This window comes from Trachemys scripta, chromosome 8 (genome assembly GCF_013100865.1).
Source record: "Trachemys scripta elegans isolate TJP31775 chromosome 8, CAS_Tse_1.0, whole genome shotgun sequence".
Classification (NCBI taxonomy): Eukaryota; Metazoa; Chordata; order Testudines; family Emydidae; genus Trachemys; species Trachemys scripta.
Genome location: NC_048305.1, coordinates 41,567,677 through 41,592,250, shown reverse-complemented (window position 1 = coordinate 41,592,250; position 24,574 = coordinate 41,567,677). Strand labels below are relative to the sequence as shown.

At 48.6% G+C, this 24,574-nt stretch overlaps 1 protein-coding gene across 2 annotated transcripts in view; it reads left to right on the top strand.

Moving 5' to 3' along the window:
• Positions 1–24,574, top strand: part of UHMK1 (U2AF homology motif kinase 1) — a 35,724-nt gene that overhangs the window by 694 nt on the left and 10,456 nt on the right. For both annotated transcript variants that reach the window (XM_034778159.1, XM_034778160.1), the window contains exons 2-5: positions 6,842–7,134; positions 10,500–10,691; positions 13,014–13,108; positions 14,322–14,398. In XM_034778159.1, coding sequence (XP_034634050.1) covers positions 6,842–7,134; positions 10,500–10,691; positions 13,014–13,108; positions 14,322–14,398 — 657 coding nt within the window. The remainder of the gene's footprint in view (positions 1–6,841; positions 7,135–10,499; positions 10,692–13,013; positions 13,109–14,321; positions 14,399–24,574) is intronic.

The following is a 24,574-nucleotide window of genomic DNA, read 5'->3' as shown; positions in this document are numbered from 1 at the left end:
CCCCCCCCCCCCCCCCGGCAACATCGGTGACGGGACCCCTCACCCCCGGCAACAGCGATAACAGGACCCCCTACCCTACTGCCCCCAGCAACGGGACTGGCCCCCCCGGGACCCTGCACAACATCAGTAATCAGGACTCCTTCCCCCCCCTCCCCCACGCCTCCCAGCAGCGGCACTGGCCAGGACACCCAGCACCTCTCTGCAACATGTATCCTGAACCGCCCCCACACACAACATCAGTAAAGGAACCTGTGGCCTGGGACTGACCCTGTTTTGGGGGCTGGGGGGTTGGCCGCAACTCTTCCCCCCTTATAACATCAGTAAGCAGAACAACCTCCCAAAAAATTAGTAACAGACAGCCTTTTGTGCTACTTGATGGGACCCTCTGCACCCCACCCCAGCATCTGTAACCAGGGCCCACCCTGCATCCTCTGGGCCAGGACCCCACCACAGTAACCAGGACCAGCTGGGGCCTTCTGCATGGCCAGCCCTAGACTCCCTGTCCCTCTAATATCGGTAGCCAGGACCTCCTGCCCCCTCCAAGTCCCCATAATTGGACCGACTGGGAACCCCTGTGTGCTCCAGCCAGGACCCCCTGCACTCCCTGGCAACATTGGTAACCGGGGCCAGTTGGGACACCCCTCATCTTCCTTCTCCCCCCCCGCGTTTAGCCCCCATACTCTACCCCATCCCTGCCGCAACATTGGTAACCAGGACCCCACCCCATTACCCCCATACTCTACCCCATCCTACCACTGGCAACATTGGTAATGGGACCCTCTGACCCCCTAGGCTGTGGACCCCCCTGAATTCCATGACACACACACACCCACCCACCCACCCAGCAACATCAGTAACCGGGATTTGCTGAGACATGCTCCACACTCCCCCAGCAACATCAGTAACCAGGATTCCCCTGAACTCTCTGGCCAGGACCCCAGAGTAAGTGGGACTGGGTCTGGACCCCCCTGCAACACAGGTACCTGGGACCCCTGGCATCCCTCTCCCAGGACAGGACCCCCTACATGCACACATCAGTAATCAAGATCCCTGGCACTGCCTACAGGCCAGGCCTCCATGGTCATAACCCTTCCCACAACATCCGTAACCAGGATCCCCCATGCAACATGGGTAACCGGGACCACCTGGGCCCTTCTGCATGCCTGGACCGGGACCCCCTGCACTCTCCCCCAACATTTGTAACCAGGACCCTCCCTGCATCCCACAACCTGGACCCCCCACCCCAGTAACTGGGACGGCCAGGACCGCTCCTCCTAATCCTTGCAACACCTGGACTCGGCCATGACCTCCTGGCCAGCACCCCCCCATACTCCCACCCCACAACTTCAGTAACTGGGCTGGGACCCGACCTCCATCTAGGACCCTATGTAAAATTGGTAATCAGGACCCCTGCTAGTCCTCTGGGCTAAGACCCTCCTGGGCCCCCTACACCCTCTCCCAGTAACTAGGACAGGGTTGGGACAGGACCCCCATACCCCACCCCAACATCAGTGATCAGGATGCAGGACCCCTGCACCCCAGTCTCCCCACAACACTGCTAACTGTGGTACCCCCACCCTCCGGTACAGAACCACCGACCTCCTGTCCCTACTGCAACATCAGTAGCTGGGTTCCCTACTGCCTCATAAACCAGAACCCCCCAGGCCTACCACTGCATCAGTAACCAGGGCCCCCCGACCCCACTCTGCAACATCAGTAACAGGGACCCTGCCAGACCTGGCCTCTCTCTCCCTGCACCCTCATGGCATCAGTAACAGGGACCCTGAACCCTACTAGTCCTGGCCCCCCCTCTCCCTGCCCCTCCACAGCATCAGTAATGGGGACCCTGGCCCCTGCCAACCCTGCCCCCCCCCCTTCCCACTGCACCACCACAGCACATCCTCCTCTCCACATGCTACAACATCAGTAATTGGGCTGGTCCAACTGGGCTGGAATGCCCACCTCCATTCCCCACCACCACAGTATCAGTGACAGGGCCTGTACCCCCACCAGGCCTGGCCCCCCCACCATAACATCAGGGACTACAACCCTCCAACAACATTGGTAACCAGGGTCCCTTCCCTCACTAGCTCACAACCCTGTACCGCCAGGCCAGTGGTGCTCTATCTCCAGCTATAATATCAGTAATCGGAAGGGGCTCCTCTTACTGCAGCGTGAGGTAACTGGGACCCCCTGCATGGGCTAGGACCTCCCCAAGATAGAGACTGCCACTCCCCTACTGCAACATCGGTAACCAAGATTCTTCCCTCCCCTCCCCCCCGTCTTTGATCCCTCTGCAATATCAGGAGCCAGGACCCAACTGCCCTGGGATAGAGATCTACCCACCATCACAACACGAGTTAATCTCCACACCAGATTATAACATTGAGAGGGAGGACAAGAAATAAGAACGGATATAGCCGGGGGGACAAGATTGGACATGGAGGGGGGGCGGGGGGGGGAGGGATACTAGACTAAAAGGTCATACTAGCAATACAATGTGCATACCAAATGGGATAACAAATGTGAGAGAGGCCAAACGGCATAAATTAAGATGTTTAGACACCAATGCAAGAAGCCTAGGTAACAAAATGGAGGAATTAGAGCTCCTGGTCCAAGAAATGAAACCGCATATCATAGGAATAACTGAAACGTGGTGGAACAGTAGTCATGACTGGAGTACAGGTATGGAAGGGTATGTGCTGTTTAGGAAGGACCGGATTAAAGGTAAAGGTAAGGGAGTAGCATTGTATGTCAGTAATGAGGTAAACTGTAAAGAAATAATAAGTGATGGAATAGATAAGACGGAGTCTGTCTGGGCAATACTCACATTGGGTAAAAGAACTACTAGAACCTCCCCTGGGATAGTGCTTGGGGTGTGCTATAGACCGCCAGGATCTAGCCTGGATATGGACAGAGAACTCTTTAATGTTTTTAGGGAAGTAAATACTAATAGGAACTGTGTAATGATGGGAGACTTTAACTTCCCGGATATAGATTGGGGAACAAATGCTAGTAACAATAATAGGGCTCAGATTTTCCTAGACGTGATAGCTGATGAATTCCTTCATCAAGTAGTTGCTGAACCGACGAGGGGGGATGCCATTTTAGATTTGGTCTTGGTGAGTAGTGAGGACCTTGTTGAGGAAATGGTTATAGGGGATAACCTTGGCTCGAGTGATCATGAGCTAATTCAGTTTAAACTAAATGGAAAGATTAACAGAATTAAATCGGAGACTAAGGTTTACGATTTCAAAAGGGCTAACTTTAATAAATTAAGGGGACTAGTTAGGGAAGTGGATTGAACTAACATATTTAGAGATCTAAAGGCGGAAGGCGCCTGGGATTATTTCAAGTTGAAGTTGCAGGAGCTGTCGGAGGCTTGTATCCCGAGAAAGGGAAAATGGTTCGCAGGCAGGAGATTTAGACCGAGCTGGATGAGCAAGCGTCTCAAAGGGATCATTAAGAAAAAACAAAGTGTACAGGGAATGGAAGATGGGAGGGATCAGCAAAGAAACCTACCTTATTGAGGTCAGAGCATGTAGAGACGGAGTGAGAAAAGCCAAAAGCCGTGTACAGTTGGACCTTGTGAGGGGAATTAAAACCAATAGCAAGAGCTTTTATAGCCATATAAATAGGAAGAAAACAAAGAAAGAAGAAGTGGGACTGCTTAAGACTGTAGATGGAGTGGAGATTAAGGATAATCTAGGCATGGCACAATATCTAAATGAATATTTTTCATCGGTATTTAATGAGGCTAATGAAAGGCTGAGGAATAGTAGAAGCAAGACGGATGGGAATAAAGGAGTGGGGATTGACATTACTGTATCCGAGGTAGAAGCCAAACTCGAACAGCTTAACGGGACTAAATCGGGCGGACCGGATGATCTTCATCCGAGAATATTAAAGGAACTGGCGCAAGAAATTGCAAGCCCGTTAGCGATAATTTTTAATGAATTTGTAAACTCGGGGGTGGTACCGTTTGACTGGAGAATAGCTAATGTGGTTCCTATTTTCAAGAAGGGGAAAAAAGTGACCCAGGTAACTACAGGCCTGTTAGTTTAACATCTGTAATATGCAAGGTCTTGGAAAAAATTTTGAAGGAGAAAGTAGTTAAGGACCTTGAGGACAATGCCAATTGGGACAAATTACAACACGGTTTTACGAAAGGTAGATCATGCCAAACCAACCTGATCTCCTTCTTTGAGAAAGTAACAGATTATTTAGATAACGGAAATGCGGTGGATCTATATACCTCGATTTCAGTAAAGCGTTTGATACGGTACTGCATGAGGAATTATTGGTTAAATTGGAAAAGATGGGGATCGATATGAAAATCCAGAGGTGGATAAAGAACTGGTTAAAGGGGAGACTGCAGCGGGTCGTACTGAAAGGTGAACTGTCAGGTTGGAGGGAGGTTACCAGTGGAGTTCCTCGAGGTTCGGTTTTGGGTCCAATTTTATTTAATCTATTCATTACTGACCTTGGAACCAAATGTAGGAGTGGGCTGATAAAGTTTGCGGATTACACAAAGTTGGGAGGTATTGCCAATTTGGAGAAGGATCGGGATATCCTGCAGGGAGATTTGGATGACCTTGTAAACTGGAGTAATAGTAATAGGATGAAATTTAATAGTGAGAAGTGTAAGGTTATGCATTTAGGGATAAATAACAAGAATTTTAGTTATAAGCTAGGGACGCATCGGTTGGAAGTAACGGAAGAGGAGAAGGACCTCGGAGTCCTGGTTGATCGCAGGATGACTATGAATCAGCAATGTGACGTGGCCGTGAAAAAAGCTAATGCGGTCTTGGGATGCATTAGGCGAGGTATTTCTAGTAGGGATAAGGAGGTTCTGGTTCCGTTATACAAGGCACTGGTGAGACCTCATTTGGAGTACTGTGTGCAGTTCTGGTCTCCCGTGTTTAATAAGGATGAAATCAAACTGGAACGGGTACAGAGAAGAGCCACTAGGATGATCCGAGGAATGGAAAATCTGGCATATGAAAGGAGACTCGAGGAGCTCGGTTTGTTTACCTTAACCAAAAGAAGGCTGAGGGGGGATATGATTGCTCTCTTTAAATATATCAGAAGGATAAATACCAGGGGGGGAGAGGAATTATTTCAGCTCAGTACTAATGTGGACACGAGAACGAATGGATATAAACTGGCCGTCGGGAAGTTTAGGCTTGAAATTAGACGAAGGTTTCTAACCATCAGAGGGGGTGAAGTTTTGGAACAGCCTTCCGAGGGAAACAGTGGGGGCGAAAGACCTCTCTGGCTTTAAGATTAAGCTTGATAAGTTTATGGAGGGGATGGTTTGATGGGATAAAGTGATTTTAGTCAATAGGTCAATAACGTGCCATCGCTGGTAATTAGCAACAATGGTCAATGATGGGATATTAAAAGTTACTACAGAGAACTTTTTCCAGAGGGTCTGGCTAGAGAATCTTGCCCGCATGCTCGGGGTTCAGCTGATCGCCATATTTGGGGTCGGGAAGGAATTTTCCTCCAGGGTAGATTGGCAGAGGCCCTGGAGGTTTTTCGCCTTCCTCCGCAGCATGGGGCAGGGGTCGCTTGCTGGAGGATTCTCAGGGATTTGAAGTCTTTAAATCATGATTTGGGGACTTCAACAGCTGAGTCAAGGGATCAAGAATTCTTCCAGGAGTGGGTGGGTCAGCTTTTGTGGCCCACATCATGCGGGAGGTCAGACTAGATGATCATAATGGTCCCTTCTGACCTTTGAGTCTATGAGTAACCTGGACCCCCCACCATTCCCTGGGATCTCCCACCAAGCCGAGACACACACGCCCCAACTGCAACATCAGGAGCCGGGCCCCCTCCACAGCAGTAACAGAGACCCTGGCTCCCCATCACCCCTGGCCTGGCCTCCCATCCCCCTCCACAGTGTTGGTAACTGGGACCTCCCCCAGGCTGTGTTGGGGCCCCTAGCCCCTCCCAGCAACATCTCTAACCAGAGCTCTCCTGAGCCAGGATGGGGACATCAACCTCCCTGCCCCAGTGACATCCTGATGGGGGGGGCCCCCACTGCAATGTTGGAAATGGGCTGGGACCCCTTCCTGGGGAACTGGATACACCTGCTCCCTACAGCAGCCTGAGGAAATATGCCAGGGTCACCTCCTAGGGCTACCGACCAGTCCCCTGCAGCACTGGGCATGGGAATGCCCTCTGCACAACTCGTCCACTGCAGCAGTGGTAATCAGGTCAGACCAAGGACAGCCCACTCCACAGCCTCCAATTATCAGCCCCAGGCCCCCACGTGGGCAGGCTGTGCTTTGGGCCAGGTTGGGATCTGAAGCTGGGGGGTGCTTTGTATCCTCCTGTGTTCTAGGGCTTTTCATCCTGCAGCATCTAGCAGATCAGTGTGGAGGGGGGTCTGCCCTGAGACCAGGTGCCACCTATATGCTGCTGCAGGCTGCTATGCCCTGCCTCCCTGTGCCCATGCTGGGTGGGGGAAGGGAAAAGTGATGAAGCATGCATCCAGCCTCTGGCAGAACCAGTAGGAGTTTTGAATAATCTGCTGGTTCCTTGCTTGGAGTCCAAAGTGCAAATGTAGCAAGAAAAGGGTTAGCAGGCTGGCTCTGTACGCTCCAAAACCAGCCCGTTCCCTCTTCCTCTCCCCACCACGACAGTGCAGGTGTCATGTGAGGGGAGAGGCAGGCATCAGAGGCCTGTCTGTGCTGGGGGATTTCCAAGCCCAGCTGAGCACGTTCTTTTTCAGCCTCCGTACGCTCCCTCACTGATCTAAAGGGAAGCAGAATGGGTCTGATGCTCAACTTGGAGTCACTTTGAATTCACCAGCTTTGCCCTTGTCTGATTCCAGTGACGCTGTATGGCGTGTTCACCAACCACTTCTCTGCAAATGGCCCTTCTCGCTGCCTCCTGCTGGAGCTGCTGGACATCAGCGTGTCAGAGCTGCTTCTCTACTCCAGCCATCAGGGTTGCTCCATGTGGATGATCCAGCACTGTGCCCGTGATGTGTTAGAGGCCCTGTCTTTCCTTCACCACAAAGGCTATGTGCATGCAGACCTCAAGCCACGCAACATCCTGTGGAGTGCAGAGGAAGAGTGCTTTAAACTCATTGACTTTGGGCTTAGCTTCAGAGAGGGAAATCAGGTTTGGAACACCGTTTATAGGAGCACTTAATTCTGTTTCATGTCACTGTGCTGTGATCCTGTCAACTCTCGGCAGCTATGTGGATTTGCTGGGCTGGTGACTCTTTAGGGGTTACCCGTCTCTGTGGATCGTTACTGAGCCAATGGTCCAGCTCTGTAGGAATGTAGGGATTGAAGACCCAGTCAGACCAGTGGTCCATATTGTGGCTGGTACCAGATGCTTCAGAGGAAGGTGCAGCTAGGAAGTAGTAGGCCCCTAGGGTCAGTTTCTTCCTAAACCCAGATAGCTAGTGCCTGGCCTGTGCCCTGGAACATGAGCTTGTATCTCATCTAACAGGATGCAGATGTTCCCATTATCCATGTAAATGTCTAATCCTTCTCTTGATACCTTGTGGCTGTGTATTCCTCAGGGTGATTAAACATTGGGTTTAAATGCCTTTTTTAAATGTGTTGCTTTTCAATTTCACAGACAGTCCCTTGTTCTTGTATTGTGCAAGAGGGTAAACTGGGGTGCATAAATCTACAGGCTCTAGCATTCCTTATTTTATGTACGACCATTACCCTATGTCCCTTCTTATTCACCTTCTGCTTAACAACCCTCATCTTTTCAGTCTCTCCTATGAAAATCCCACTGTCACTCAGTTTTCACCCATCTTTTGACCTCTTTTTCTGCTATGTGCCTTCCAAGATAGGGTGATGCTATTAATGAATCCTCGCATTCTGTTTGATCTTTTGACTGCCGCTTCACATTGAGCAGATTTTCATTGAGCTCTTTGCAGGGATGCCCTGGTCCCTTTTCCATATGCCTAACATTAATATGGAGCCCGCCCACCCCTGCCCCCGGTGTATAGACAGTTCAGATTATTTATCCTGATGTGCACTACCGTGCATTTATCAACACAAACTTTCATCTGAAACCATGCAGCCTCCATTCACCCAGCTCTGTTAGACCCCTTTTGGTGCTTCAGGCTTTACTTGTCTCAGCTAACTTAAACCATGTTGTCATCTGTAAATCTCATCATCTTCCTGGGCAGCCCCTTTTCTGGATCATTCATATGTTAAACAGCACTAGTCCTCCTAAGGAGCCATAGGACACCTCACTGTTAACATATGACACTAATTTACCTCTCATCTGGGACTACTTAGTTTCCTTAATAGCTTCCTGTGAGGGGTCTGTCAGAGGGATTTTGAAGTCCAGATTGCCTGTCAGCTGGTTCTCCTTCATCCACCTTGTGGCTGACACCCACTAAGAATAGTAGTAGACAAGACTGACATGATTTCTTTTTCAGAAGTGGTGGTGGTTTGTGCCTCTTGTATCCTGCTCATCTAGATGTTCTATGATTCAATTATTTCAACCACTTGGCCTGGTACTGAAAACAAGGCTCACTGTCTGATTGCCAAGGTCATCCATTTGATTTGCTATCTTTGAGCTCTCTGGTACAGTAGCTGATTTTAATGAGCATATTTTAATTAGTGGCATGGCCAATTTGCTCTGAAGTGCTTTCGGGACCTGTGGCTGTCTGCCATGCTGTGCTAGTGACTTGTTACTCTGCCTAGCAGAATGTGTTGTGGTTTTCCCATCGTGTTTGCTCCTCTAATTCCTTCTTAACCATCCTAATTCACTTCTTGTATTTGGACATTTCTGCTGGGCTGAATTTCCTGGTTTTGGTGTTGGGAACCATCCAGGTTGACCTGAATAACCTCGAGCCTTGCCATGAGAACAGACTGAAGCTGGCTTGTCCTCTTCCCCCTGTTGTTTAGGTGCGTAAGTGCCTTCTGTGACCACTAGGGCTGCTTGTCTGATTTTTAATTTCCTCACTTCTGACTCTTGGGCCTCTTTGACATGGTTCTCCTCTTTTAAATAAAAATATCTCCCTTTCTATCACTTAAAGCTAGGGGGTGCTGGGCTTTTAGAGAGGTTCTCTGGTAAAATGAGGTCTCGACCACTTGTGGTTACCAGTGATCTTGGCTCTTCCCGGTGGCAGAGGTGGCTAAATTCCAGATTTGGGAATTATATTTGGCCTGTATCCTCTCGGTTTTAGCTAGCCAGTGTTATCTTTCTGCCCTAAGCTGCTGTTTAGTTGGGTGGTTAAACCTCGGCTGTGTTTTGCTTCAAACATGTCTGCACTTAGAGTGGGTGAAGGGATCTTTTTATACAGCTCGTATGTCAGTTTGAAGTTTACAAGCCACTTTGGGCTCCTTCGGATGAAAGGCACTTTGTGAGAATAAATCTGCAAGAGATGTACAGTCAGTTAGTTGAACTGAAATGAATTCTCTTTGAATGGGTTCCTGGTAAAGTTGTCTGGCTCCACACTTTGCCTGGAGAATTTAGTTTCAGACTCTTCTCTTCTGCTGGCTTGACTCTAAAACGATGCTGCTGAGCAGCCCTATAAAGGCAAGGGGGCATGTAGTTTATTTCCTCTGCTGCCATCTCTCTTTTCTTTGAACAGGCAGCGTATAGGCATTTTACTTTCTCTTCAGTAGCAAAAGGCAGAGCTGTCGCTGCTGAACAGGAATTGATTGCTGCAGGTTTTTCTGACTGCAGGGGGAGAGGAGAGCTGGGGGGAAAGTACATTTAAGTTCCCTGCCTGCATATTACAGATGTTTGTTTAGGATTTAGCTTTTAAAATATTAGTATTTGAACAGAAGCCATTATCCGTCCTCTCTGCTCTATGACATAAGCCGATCATGAGCTAGGCCCAGAAGTCCTCTCTGTCCTTATATACTGCATTAGTTTTTGGAGGAGCATTATGGGGACTTGACACCTTACTCTGAAGCGTCTAGAATTCTCCTTGGCAGGAGACTGGATATCTGTTCAGAAGATCATTGGTCCAGGATGACACTGCTTGCATTGATATTGGTGCTCTGCCTTTCACTTTCATCTCCAATACAAATCACTGATGTCAAAATGAGCCACTAGCTTTCTTACTGGGAGGTGGTTCTCTCTTAAAGTGTCTCACCAAACTGCTGGCTGGGCTACCAAAACAGACTGAACTTTCTAAACTTGGCTGGCTGTTTAACACCTGGAGATTTAGCAAGCTTTTGTTAAGCTGCCCATCTCAGTGGTTCTCAAAGTTTTGTACTGTTGACCCCTTTCACATAGCAAGCCTGTGAGTGTGACCCCCCCCTTATAAAGTAAGAACACTTTTTTTAATAAATGCTGGAGGCAAAGCGGGGTTTAGGGTGAAGGCTGACAGCTCACGACCCCCCTATGTAATAACCTCGCTGACCCCTGAGGGGTCCCAACCCCCAGTTTGAGAACCCCGGCCTGTCTGGAAAGGACTCTAGAAGCTGGTATAAGGGGGCGGGGAGGGGAGGGAATTGGCTGAATCCTGGTTCTAGTATTCTATGTTCGATCTTCCTTAGGATGTGAAATACATTCAGACAGACGGGTATCGGGCTCCAGAGGCAGAGCTGCAGAACTGCCTGGCTCAGGCGGGGCTCCAGAGTGAAACGGAATGTACCTCTGCTGTAGATCTGTGGAGTCTAGGAATCGTTTTACTGGAAATGTTCTCAGGAATGAAACTGAAACATACTGTCCAATCTCAGGAATGGAAGGTGAGGAAAAGCTGTTCTTTGAATTCCCAAATCCAGGGTCATTGTTCATGCTGGAGGAGCTTGTGCTCCCTGGTTTTATCCTGCTTATATGATGCTATTCCCAATGCCCAGAAAATGCATTGAAACCATCCCTTTAGTTCTTTCTTCAGCCTTCTTGGGAGTTACTGTTCTGGAGCACTAAAATTGCACCTGTCCATAGTATGGGGATGTCTCTTTGGGGCCTGAATTCACACTGTGGGACGGGTGAAATGCTAAGGCTCCAGGACTGGGTCTTGTCTATACTGCAGAGTTTTGTTGCCAAAAGGCAGCTTTTGGCGACTAAACAATGGAGGTATACACAGTGCAATGCCACTTTTGGCAACAAAACTCTTCAGTTTCAGTGACAAAATCAAACCACTTCCACGAAAGGCAGAGAGCTTTTTGTGGCAAACTTAGTGACAAAGCATCAGTGTGGATGCTGCTGTTCATTATATCACCAGAACTAGCCTCCCCCAGTATCCCACAATGCCCACTGTGACCGCTCTGTTCACTTTTTTGAACTCGACTGCCGTGCAAAGCCCTTTCCAAAGCTCCAGGAAATGCTGACAGCTGAGCATGCCTGCAACAAAGACAAAATCATTAACATAGAATGCTGCTGTCTCCTGCACTACACACAGAGGCAGGCAGGCAGGAGTGCACGTGTGTGTGTGCATGTGTGTGTGCATGAGAGAGAGACTGCTGTGCAGAGCCAGGGAGGGAGGCGGGGGCTGATGTCGGGGATGTCTCCCTGCCTCGGGACTGGTTGCTTCCGGCGGCTGTCGGAACTTAGAGACAGCGTGCCAGCACACTCCCTCTCCCCCAACACACACACTCTTCCCCCACACACACACACACCCTGTCACACACTGTCCCCCCGCCCCTCCCCCACACACACTTCAGTTGAAAAGAGGCTGCCAATCTAGCAAGATGGCCAAGAAATCTACATCATATGATGCTGTACCTGCCCCAGGAGGCATTGCAAACCCTTCCCAAAGTACCCTGCGGCCAGTTGCACAGAGGGATAGCTACCCACAGTGCACTGCTCTGTGTCAATGCAAGAGCTGCTAGTGTGGATGCGCTTCACTGACACAAGGAGCATAGCGTGGATATGCAACAGTGGCTTAATTAGAGCGACATCACTTTTGTCGACACAATTCTGCAATGTAGACTTAGCCTAGATCTTGGCTCTGTTTGTAAGACTGCCAGCTTTGGTGTAACACCAGAATGGAAAGTGAAATAGATCAGTTACATTTCTGCAAACTAGTTCAGTGGCATGGTGACAAAGCAATACATTTCTCTGGCTTTTAGTGCGACTCTCACAATGTAGGGCTGTTTATTAGCTCTAGGAGTGTACTGAGGACAGGAGAGTGCTGCAAGGCATGTCTGACTGACTGACTCCACGTTTCTGCTCTGAAATGGTCACTTTTATTTCCAGCTCCTCTCTTGGCAGTAGGCATCATTCAGAAAGACTCCCAGTAAGGAACTGAAAAATGTGTCACAGACCGTGAAATAAGCTCATCCCTGTGAAATCTGATCTCCCCCTTCTGCTGGAGCCTCCCAGCTGGAGGCTCCTAACTGCTAGTCCAGGCTGAGTTGGGGAGAAACAGGACTTGTCCTTCCCCAGCACAGCTGCTCTCAGTGGGGAGATCAGACTTGCCTCCAAAGGCAGCACAGAAGTGAGTGTGGTACACCCTCACTTCTGCGCTGCAGCAGCCATGTAGCTGGGCTCGGGGCTTCCACCCCACAGCTTCTGCCCAGACTCAGGGCTTCCACCTCCCATGGCTTGGGATGCTGGTGCTTGCCCCCGTACCTGCAGCTCAGGGTGCCCAAATTGGCCAGGACCCATGCTTTAATCCGCCACTGGCCAGTGCTAGCCTTTAGTAGCCCCTGCCTGGGGTGTTCCCACCAGCACTGGGAGATCAGACTCCCCTCCACTTCTGGGAGCCTCCTCCTGCTGCAGGAAGCTCTGGGGCTGCTACTTTCAGAGCCCAGCTCTGCAGGCAGCACAGAAGTGAGGGTGGCAATCATGTGACCTTCCTACAACAGCTTTGCGACACCCCCTCTCCCCCGATCCCCTTTTGGGTCAGGACCCCCATGATTACAACAATGAAATTTCAGATGTAAACATCTGAAATTGTAAAATTGACCAATTTTAAAACCCTCTGGCCATGAAATTGACCATAATGGACCATGAATTTGGTAGGGCCCTACCCATAGGAAATGCCCCCTCAGTCTCAGCATTTTGGTGAATGTTCACCCCAGGATTTTATTTTCCTTCTAACCCTGGCTGCTTTTGCTTTCCAGACAAACAATTCTGCCATCATTGATCACATTTTTGCCAGTGAAGGTGTGGTAAATTCAGCCATCCCAGCCTATCACCTCAGAGATCTTATCAAGAGGTATATTGCAAATAGCAAATGTTACATGTTACTCTGAGGTACATGTATGCTGATCCAAGCAGTACTGTTCTACTTGTAAAGGTTTGTCTTGCATTCAGATTCCAAGGAGTCTTGCAGTCCTTGTCTAGGCTGCCTACTCTCCTGAAACTTTCCCATGGTTGTGCTGGCAGTGCAGCCCCAGGAGTGCCTGACTCCTGGTATTCTAATTACTGTGTGAGCAGGGCTGCACAGAGTGGGTGTAGAGAACATTGGTGGCCTGCCTATGCTAGCACTCCCATTGTTGCTGTCCGGGGAATGGTGTGATGGGGAACTTGTATAAAAATATTGATGGTGATGAGGTGTTGGCAGCATCTCTTTAAGCCAGTAGATGAAACATGTTTGGAAAAATGCCTTCCCTGTGATGTCAATAAGGTCCAAATAGGAGCATCTGCAGTTCCTAAGTTAGTAGAGGAGAGGGCTCTGATCTTTCCCAAGTAGCAGCAGAGTAAATCAATAACTCTAGCAGCAAAGAAACTGACTTGACTGCCTGGTGGGCTGCAATGGAGCTCTAGTCATGTCACTTCCCTGCTGCTAGTGGGGGAAGCTCTGAGCAGCAGCTGAATCAGAGTTCCCATGGGGAAGAGGACTTAAAAAGAGGCTGGGGGAGGGGATAGACGTTTGTCCCTGAGCATCCAGTGTTGTGAGCCCCAGTGATCACAGCTTTCCCCAGAAGGTTCTAGGTCACTGTGGCATGGTCGCCTGCCATCCTGTAAATGGGAATATGCAGAGGCTTTTCAGAGAACAGCCATCTCACTATGAAAGGATAGACTCTGGAGCAGCCATAGGGCAGCATCTGTAGGAGAATATTCAATCATGGACCTGTAGCTAGAAATGGTTATAACTGATGGTATAAATGAAACCACTCATCAGCATGGCCTGTGCTAAAATCTAAGTGTCGCTTTCCAAACTCAGTTTTGGTAGAGGAGTCTGGAAAAGTTACTCACCAAACACTCCTGTAAGAAGCCCTTTAAGGTGCTTGTAATGCCAAAATTCTCAGAGACTATGGACAAAAGAGAGTGCACAGAAATCCCATGTGTGTGAGTGCTGTAAGGGGGCAGATGTGCTGTGGGGTTTGTACGTAAGGTTCCAGCCTCACTTGAAATGCAGATCTCATCACTGCCTTTGCTGTGGGGATGCTGTGTGCAAAAACATGACGTCTCCTTTTGTCTTCTAGCATGCTTCATGATGACCAAGTGAAAAGAGCCACTGCTGCAAAGGCCCTGTGCAGCCCCTTCTTCAGCATTCCCTTTGGTAAGTTGTGTAGTTCCATCCGCCTCAGGCTTCTAACATCAAGGGCAAGGAGCCCTTGTGTCCAGCTGGAATTGTTTTGCCCCTCAGGCTTCCTTCACTTATTCTCCCTGGGTTGGTCTTTTGTGCCTGATGGCAGCCACCAGTCCTCTGCAGCACAGCTGCTTCAAGCTTTGCCCATGCTTCACCCTGTGCACAGGATCTGACTGTGGCCTGTCTCCCTAGCTGGAGGCCACAAAGTGTTGGTCTCCCTCTAGAAGGGCAGGCAGGCACTTCTCACAGATTCTGCTTAACTTAGACAAAACCAGCATTTACTTGACCACCCAAAGAAGAAGAGTAACCAGTAATATGTGCCTGTTATGGGTACTATGAAAAGCTCTTTTGGGTAGCCTTGAGCTCTAGGTAAGCAGATATAAAAAAATATATATATGGTTACCTTGTTTCCTACTTAGGCTTGGTCTACACTAGTAAATTAGGTCAGTATAACTACATCGCTCGGGTGTGAAAAATCCACAGCCTCTGAGCGATACAGTTAAACCAAACTAACCCCTGGCGCAGTCGTTGATGGGAGAATTCTCCCACTCTCCCGTAGAGGTGGATTACCTACATCAGTGGGAGAAGCCCTTCCATCGGGGCCTAGGTAATGTCTTTACTGCACTACAGCTGTGCGGTTGCAGCATTTTAAGTGTAGACAAGGCCTGAGTATGAATCTTGGGGCTTTTGAAGCACCGTGGGGGGCGGAGGGGAGAAGCTGTCTGACAGTGGCTTCTGTTAGTGCCTCATCAAATTAAGCTTGTTAGCAGCTGAGCAATGTCCATATACTGCCCACTGAAGGCAGCAGTGTGGTCCAGTGGATCAGGCACGAGTGGGAGTCAAGTCCTCCTTCTGGGGACTACACAGCAAATCACACTGCATGCTGGTGTTGGGGTCACTGCGTTGCTCAGTCAGCACTGCCCTCTTGGATCCAACAGTGTGATTTCCTCTTCAGTTGAAATGGAAAGGCCATCTGCGCCAAATCACATGCTGGGTCACAAGCTTCCAGCTGGAGAAAAGTCAGGAACATTCCTACCTCTTTGGAGTCTTGACTCTCTCCATGTTGTGTCCAATTACCCTGCCTTCCCCTCCTCCCCCCTGAATGACTGTCAGTCCCCCCAGGAGCTGCACACATGGCTTTGCATTCTGCTGCTTTTAGTTCTTTAGGCAGCACAGCTGTACTCCTTATTCATTAGTGACAGTGTAAATTATTAGCAGCTGTGGAGCCTCTCGCCTCTGGGCTGGCAAGTGGCTTCTGCTGAGTCTCTGCAGCTTTCCCTGAGTTGTGTGAAGTGTGGGGTGGATAGGCTTGCAGAAGAGGAAGCTTCTCAAAGCTCAGAGTGGCCCTGGAACATAAGAACTGCCATAATGGGTCAGACCAAAGGTCCATCCGACAGTGGCCAGTGCCAGGTGCCCCAGAGTGAATGAACAGAGCAGGTAATCATTGAGTGATCCAACCCCTGTCACCCATTCCCAGCTTCTGGTAAACAGAGGCTAGGGACACCATCCCTGACCATCCTGGCTAATAGCCATTGACGGACCTATTCTCCATGAATTTATCTAGTTCCTTTTTGAACCCTGTTATAGTCTTGGCCTTCACAACATCCTCTGGCAAAGAGTTCCACAGGTTGACTGTGCATTGTGTGAAAAAATATTTCCTTTTGTTTGTTTTTAAACTTGCTGCCTATTAATTTCATTTGGTGACCCCCTAGTTCTTGTGTTATGAGGAGTAAATAACACTTCCTTATTTAGCAACAGAGGGTCCTGTGGCACCTTTGAGACTAACAGAAGTACTGGGAGCATAAGCTTTCGTGGGTAAGAACCTCACTTCTTCAGATGCAAGTAATGGAAATCTCCAGAGGCAGGTATATATCAGTGTGGAGATAACAAGGTTAGTTCAATCAGGGAGGGTGAGGTGCTCTGCTAGCAGTTGAGGTGTGAACACCAAGGGAGGAGAAACTGTTTCTGTAGTTGGATAGCCATTCACAGTCTTTGTTTAATCCTGATCTGATGGTGTCAAATTTGCAAATGAACTGGAGCTCAGCAGTTTCTCTTTGGAGTCTGGTCCTGAAGTTTTTTTGCTGTAAGATGGCAACCTTTACATCTGCTATTGTGTGGCCAGGGAGGTTGAAGTGTTCTCCTACAGGTTTTTGTATATTGCCATTCCTGATATCTGACTTGTGTCCATTTATCCTCTTGCGCAGTGACTGTCCAGTTTGGCCAATGTACATAGCAGAGGGGCATTGCTGGCATATGATTGCAGCTACAACATCACCGGCTCATTCACCTGCACGTCCACCAATGTTATATATGCCATCATATGCCAGCAATGGCCCTCTGCTATGTACATTGGCCAAACTGGACAGTCACTGCGCAAGAGGATAAATGGACACAAGTCAGATATCAGGAATGGCAATATACAAAAACCTGTAGGAGAACACTTCAACCTCCCTGGCCACACAATAGCAGATGTAAAGGTAGCCATCTTACAGCAAAAAAACTTCAGGACCAGACTCCAAAGAGAAACTGCTGAGCTCCAGTTCATTTGCAAATTTGACACCATCAGATCAGGATTAAACAAAGACTGTGAATGGCTATCCAACTACAGAAACAGTTTCTCCTCCCTTGGTGTTCACACCTCAACTGCTAGCAGAGCACCTCACCCTCCCTGATTGAACTAACCTTGTTATCTCCACACTGATATATACCTGCCTCTGGAGATTTCCATTACTTGCATCTGAAGAAGTGAGGTTCTTACCCACGAAAGCTTATGCTCCCAGTACTTCTGTTAGTCTCAAAGGTGCCACAGGACCCTCTGTTGCTTTTTACAGATTCAGACTAACACGGCTACCCCTCTGATACTTGACTTCCTTATTTACCTTCTCCACCTCAGTCATGATTTTATAGACCTCTAGCATATTCTCCCTTAGTCATCTCTTTTCCAAGCAGTAAAGTCCCAGTCTTATTAATCTCTCCTCATATGGCAGCCATTTCATACCCCTAATCATTTTTGTTGCCCTTTTTTTTTGAACCTTTTCCAATTCCAATATCTTTTTTTTTTTTTTTCCTGAGATGTGGCATGCAATAATAAGATGTGGACGTACCATAGTTTTATATTGAGGCAGTATGATATTTTTATATCTTATCTATCCCTTTCCTAAAGATTCCCAACATTGTTTGCTTTTTTGACTGCCGCTGCACATTGAGTGGATATTTTCAGAGAACTATCCACAATGACTCCAAGATCTTTCTTGAGTGGTAACAGCTAATTTAGACCCCATCGTTTTATACGTATAATTGGGATTGTTTTCCAATGTGCATTACTTTGCTATTTTGTTGCCCAGTCATCAGTTTTGAGAGATCCTTTTGTAGCTCTTCGCAGTCTGGCTGGTACTTAACTATTTTGAGTAGTTTTGTATCAGCTGCAAATTTTGCCACCTCACTGTTTTCCCCTTTTTCCAGATCATTTATGAATATGTTGAATAGGACTAGGCTCAGTACAGATCCCTGGGGGACCACCCTATTTACCTCTCTCCATTCTGAAAACTGACCATTTATTCCTACCTTTTAACCAGCTACCAATCGGGAACCTTCCCTCTTATTCCATGACAGCTTACCTTGCTTAAGAGCCTTTGGTGAGGGACCTTGTCAAAGGCTTTCTGAAAATCTAAATACACTATATCCACTGGATCCCCCTTGTCCACATGTTTATTGACCCCCTCAAAGAATTCTCGTAGACCTTGGTAGAACACCTTGGTTTGTGAGGGCTCAGGCCAATAGCTTCATTCGAGCCGGCAGCCTTGGGCTGAGGACAGCTACTCTGGGCAGGCTCAGTGCCTGGCTGGTTGGGGATAATGTTAACACTTTTCCTGTTTTGTGAGGGATTTGGGTTGCATTTGAAGTATTATCTCCCTAGCTACCTGGAAGTGCTCTGCCTGACAGACTTTTTGAGCCAGGGCTCCTCCCACTTTTAGAGAGTACAACTTCTGCATCTCAGGGTCATTTTTTGGCCCTTTCCTGCTGAAAGACAGCAGCAGGCTCTAGATGGCTCTTCTGTCCACCTGCCCTCAAAGGCATTACAGTCAGACTGCACAACAGCTCTTGAGCCCAAAAGAATGAAGGCATGTGTATGTGAAGGTTCGGGGCTTTGGGAAGGCAAGGAACTTTGATGCATTGACACTAGGGCATTGTGGTTAAAGCACTGGACTGCGACCCAGAAGATCCAGGTTCGGTTTGTGGCTGGCCAAAGGTTTCCTACGTGACCCTGGGCAAGTCTTGTAATTTCTGTGACCAGTTCTCCATATGTAAAATGGTGCTCATACTTCAGAAGGATATAGCTATGACTGCTTGCAACACTACAGCTCTAGGGCTGTGTAAGATCTAGTGTAAGCTCATAGCGTTTTAAGGCATTTAGGACCCTCTGGGCTGCCCACCTAATAACACAGGCCATACGGTTGCGCTAGAGCAGATCTTTTAAAAGGCCATCACTTAGTCATGCTCTAAAGACTCCAAGTGCAGGAGACCCCAGCCCAGCCTGTGAGAGTTGTTCCAATGGCTCAGCACCCGAGGTGTTTCAAAACACTTGTCATATTTTCAGTTTGAAATTTGGTGATTTCCATTTCCAGCTGGAGAATCTTATTCTGCCTTTTTGTCTGCTAGATTAAAGAACCTGCTGCTCTCAAGAGTCTTCTCCCTACACAGGGTCCATCTACACTGCACTGAAAAACCTGCAGCGCTGAGTCTCAGAGCCCAGGTCAACTGACTCGGGCTGAAAATAGTAGTGTAGACGCCTGGGCTCTGAGACCCAATCATCTCATGGGATTTTGGAACCCGGCCTCCAGCCCAAGCCTGTCTGCACTGTAGTTTTTAGCCCTGCAGCCTGAGTCCCAAGAGCCTGAGTCAGTTGACCCAGGCCAGCCGCAGCCATGCCCATGGGTCTTTTGTTGCAGGGTAGATGTATCCATAGGGACTTGTAGACCGTGATCAAGTCATCTGCTAACCTTTTCTTCAGTAAACTAGACAACTGTTAGGTCGGCTTTCCAGACCTCAGATTATCTTTGTAGCTCTGTTCTGAACTTCTCCATTTTGTAACCTCCTTTTTGAGTTGTGGACACCAGAGAACATGAGGTGGTCCAGGGCTTTTGCATTGTGTCGATGTAGTAAAGACACTGGCACACCCACTGAGGCCTTCTGGCAGGTTGGCGTGTTGGTGCCAAGCAGCAGAGATGCTCCATCACAGCAGTGTTACTGGGCTCTAAAGTGGTGAGCCTCTGGAGAAATGCCCAGGGGCTGAGGCCTGAGCTGTCTTCTGGGAAATCTGGTAGCTATCACCATTGAAAGCATCATCCTCACTTCCCCAGACTCTGAGGTGCCCACCAGCTGAGGCTTTTCTAGCCACAGCAGCAGTACAATGTCTTTTGAAGTGCTGGACAGCGGGAGGCAGCACAGATACATCTGTGGTCATCCCGCCAGGCTGTCTCCCCCTGCATACCAGCCAGGCTGAGCTACAGTAATAACTTGACAGGAGAAGTCAGCTGAGCCCCTAAGAGCTAGGTCACTGCACCCAGATCTGTCGGATTCTGCTCCCAGATGAGCATGGAAAGCAGAGAGGCAAGGCTTTCCAGCGCCAGGAAACAGGCTGCAAGAAATCCACTTTCCCTAGGCCACCACCACGTGGGAGCTATGTAACCTCTCCAGCGGTCTAGGCCAGTGTGTATCTCATTAACAAAGGAACTGAACAGTGTTAGCTGGCTAATGCTAAATAAAAGAACTTGCATCTCCACAGCCTGAGATGCAGAAAAGCAGCACTTCTGCCAGGTTAGACCTGTCAGCTCAGTCCTAGGTCCCATTTCATCATCAAAGCTCCTGGTGCCTGATTCACTGAAGTCTTGGGCACCATGTGGAGGCAGAGCCTCCTGGGAATGACAGCAGTGGAAGTCCAGGAGGGCTTGGTATTGAAGGCTTCCCAACAGGAAGAATTGTGGATTTTCACTGCTTAGTGAAGCACAGACGCTCGCAGTCTGGAATTAGGAGTTGCATTCCACAGCATTGTTCAAGGGGCTGCGCATTGTGGGGTCTGCAGGGGTCCCACTTGGGATGAAGCATTGAAGATTTCAACCTGGGAATGTCTTAGGCTTGGTGTTTGATGCCTTTGTCCTATTGATGAAGCAGCAGAAGCACCTTTTCCCCACCAAGACACTGACTCAGGATAGTAGACCAATGAGTTCTTCCATGTCCTGGTGCCATGCAGGGTGAAGTTTTAGGAGTATGTGTGTCTATGTTGTTCTGGGTCACTGACAACTCCAGGGGGACCAGCATCTCAACAGTCCGCTCCCGGTGCTGTTTTACCCAGTGACCGCTCTGTCTTCTGGGATCACTGCGTGGCTGGTAGGTCAGTGCTTCAGATTGTGATTCCTATATTGCAATTCCATTATAGCTTAGTTCCTAGCTCTGCTCCTTGTGACTGGTATTCAAAGCCTTTCTCTGCCTGTTTGCATGGTGTGAGGCGGTGCTGCAGAAGGAAGCATTGGTTGGTGCTTTCTTAGAGAGTTAATCTAGAATATCGCTTGAAGCTTTTGCTTTCACTTTTGGCACAGCTGGGTCAGAGCTCCCTACAGTCCAGTTCTGCTGGGAAGTTGGCTGCACTGGGGATAGACTTATCTACAATTGCATTGTGATACCCTCACTCCACAAGTCAGTTCGTTTTGCTGGAGCTACGCATGGGTAGGGCCCTACCAAATTCACAGCCATAAAATATGCATCACAGACCGTGAAATCTGGACTTTTGTGTGCTTTTACACAATACTATACAGATTTCATGGGGGGGGGGGGAAGACCAGCATTTCTCAAATTGGGGGTCCTGACCCAAAAGGAAACTGCAGGGGAGTCACAGCATTGTCACCCTTACTTCTGTGCTGACTTCAGAGCTGGACGGCATACCATACCATGCTACCCTTATTTCTGTGCTGCTGCTGGCAGCGACTCTGCCTTCAGAGCTGGGCTCCCAGCCCGCTGCAGCCCACTCTCCAGCTGCTCAGCTCTGAAGGCAGCGCTGCCGCCAGCAGCAGTGCAGAAGTAAGAGTAGCAATACTGCAACCTCACCTACAATAACCTTGCGACCCCTCCACAACTCCTTTTTGGGTCAGGACTCCTACAATTACAACACCATGAAATTTCAGATTTAATTAGCTGAAATCATGAAATTTACCATTTTTAAAATCCTATGACCGTGAAATTGACCAAAATAGACCGTGAATTTGGTACTATTTGCTGTGAGCTGTATTGTGGGCTGGCCCCTCAAGACAGGGACTGGGGTTGGAGACACTTAGTAGCTAGCTCCTGAACTAGGCAACAGTGGGGTCTCTGGAGAAATGCCATTTCTGTCATTTACATGTAGGAGGAGCTGCTAGTTGGCAGTTCATGGTACTGGGCTATTCCATGCAGTCTCTGTGTCCAGCAGAAAAAGATGCACCTGTATACCTGTTCTCCACTTCCTTGGTAGCAAGGGTCCTGTCCAGGAGTGAGACACCATTTGAGCAGCCCTTCAGTTCTGTATTTACCTGAGTGTTGCCTTTCAGTTCGGTTGCAGGTGTCGGTGACTGGTCCCATAGCAATGAGGGAATGATCACAGCATCAATCAGCATCTCGGGCCAATGAGTCAGTACCTCGCATAGATGTTGAGTGTCTGGTTTGAGAGGTTCATACTGAGAAAGCAGGACAATCAGCGAGCTATCTTAAGTGCCTGTACACAAATGCAAGAAGCCTGGGAAACAAGCAGGGAGAACTGGAAGTCCTGGCCCAGTCAAGGAATTATGATGTGATTGGAATAACTGAGACTTGATGGGATAACTCACATGACTGGAGTACTATCATGGATGGATATAAACTGTTTAGGAAGGACAGGCTGGGCAGAAAAGGTGGGGGAGTTGCATTGTATGTAAGAGAGCAGTATGACTGCTCAAAGCTCTGGTATGAAACTGCAGACAAACCTGAGAGTCTCTGGATTAAGCTTAGACGTGTGAGCAACAAGGGTGATGTTGTGGTGGGAGTCTACTATAGACCACCAGACCAGGGGGAGGCGGCTTTCTTCAGGCAACTAACAGAAGTTACTAGATCACAGGCCCTGGTTCACATGGGGGACTTCAATCACCCTGATATCTGCTGGGAGAGTAATACAGCAGTGCACAGACAATCCAGGAAGTTTTTGGAAAGTGAAGGGGACAATTTCCTGGTGCAAGTGCTGGAGGAACCAACTAGGGGCAGAGCTCTTCTTGACCTGCTGCTCACAAACAGGGAGAAGCAAAAGTGGATGGGAATCTGGGAGGCAGTAACCATGAGATGGTCGAGTTCAGGATCCTGACATAAGGAAGAAAGGAGAGCAGCAGAATACGGACCCTGGATTTCAGAAAAGCAGACTTTGACTCCCTCAGGGAACTGATGGGCAGGATACCCTGGGAGAATAACATGAGGGGGAAAGGAGTCCAAGAGAGCTGGCTGTATTTTAAAAGAATCCTTATTGAGGTTGAGGGGAAAAAAACATCCTGATGTGTAGAAAGAATAGTAAGTATGGCAGGCAACCAGCTTGGCTTAACAATGAAATCCTTACTGATCTTAAACGCAAAAAAGAAACTTACAAGAAGTGAAAGATTGGACAAATGACCAGGGAGGAGTATAAAAGATATTGCTCAGGCATGCAGGAGTGAAATCAGGAAGGCCAAATCACACTTGGAGTTGCAGCTAGCAAGGGATGTTAAGAGTAACAAGAAGGGTTTCTTCAGGTATATTAGCAACAAGAAGGTGGTCAAGGAAAGTGTGGGCCCCTTACTGAATGCGGGAGGCAACCTAGTGACAGAGGATGTGGAAAAAGCTAATGTACTCAATGCTTTTTTTACCTCTGTCTTCACGAACAAGGTCAGTTCCCAGACTGCTGGACTGGGCAGCACAGTACGGGGAGGAGGAGAAGTGGTTCAGGACTGTTTAGAAAAACTGGACGAGCACAAGTCCATGGGGCCAGATGCACTGCATCCGAGGGTGCTAAAGGAGTTGGCGAATGTGATTGCAGAGCCATTGGCCATTATCTTTGAAAACTCATGGCGATCAGGGGAGGTCCCAAATGACTGGAAAAAGGCTAATGTAGCGCCCATCTTTTTAAAAAAGGGGAGGAGGATCTGGGGAGCTACATGCCAGTCAGCCTCACCTCAGTCCCTGGAAAAGTCATGGAGCAGGTCCTCAAGGAATCAATTTTGAAGCATGTAGAGGAGAGGAAAGTGATCAGGCACAGTCAGCATGGATTCACCAAGGGCAAGTCATGCCTGACTAACCTAATTGCCTTCTATGATGAGCTATCTGGCTCTGTGGATGAGGGGAAAGCAGTGGACATGTTATTGCTTGACTTTAGCAAAGCTTTTGATACGGTCTCCCACAGTATTCTTACCGCAAGTTAAAGTAGTATGGACTGGATGAATGGACTATAAGGTGGATAGAAAGCTGGCTAGATTGTCGGGCTCAATGGGTAGTGATCAATGGCTCCATGTCTAGTTGGCAGCCGGTTTCAAGCGGAGTGCCCCAAGGGTTGGTCCTGGGGCTGGTTTTGTTCAATATCTTCATTAATGATTTGGAGGATGGCATGGACTGCACTCTCAGCAAGTTTGCAGATGACACTAAACTGGGAGGAGTGGTAGATATGCTGGAGGGTAGGGATTGGATCCAGAGGGACCTAGACAAATTAGAAGATTGGGCCAAAAGAAACCTGATGACATTCAACAAGGACAAGTGCAGAGTCCTGCACTTAGGACGGAAGAATCCCAGGCACTGATACAGACTAGGGACCGAGTGGCTAGGCAGCAATTCGGCAGAAAAGGACCTAGGGGTTACAGTGGATGAGAAGCTGGATATGAGTCAACAGTGTGCCCTTGTTGCCAAGAAGGCTAATGGCATTTTGGGCTGTAAAAGTAGGAGCATTGCCAGTAGATCGAGGGACGTGATCATTCCCCTCTATTCGTCATTGGTGAGGCCTCATCTCGAGTACTGTGTCCAGTTTTGGGCCCCACACTACAAGAAGGATGTGGAAAAATTGGAAAGAGTCCAGCGGAAGGCAACGAAAATGATTAGGGGGCTGGAGCACATGACTTATGAGGAGAGGCTGAG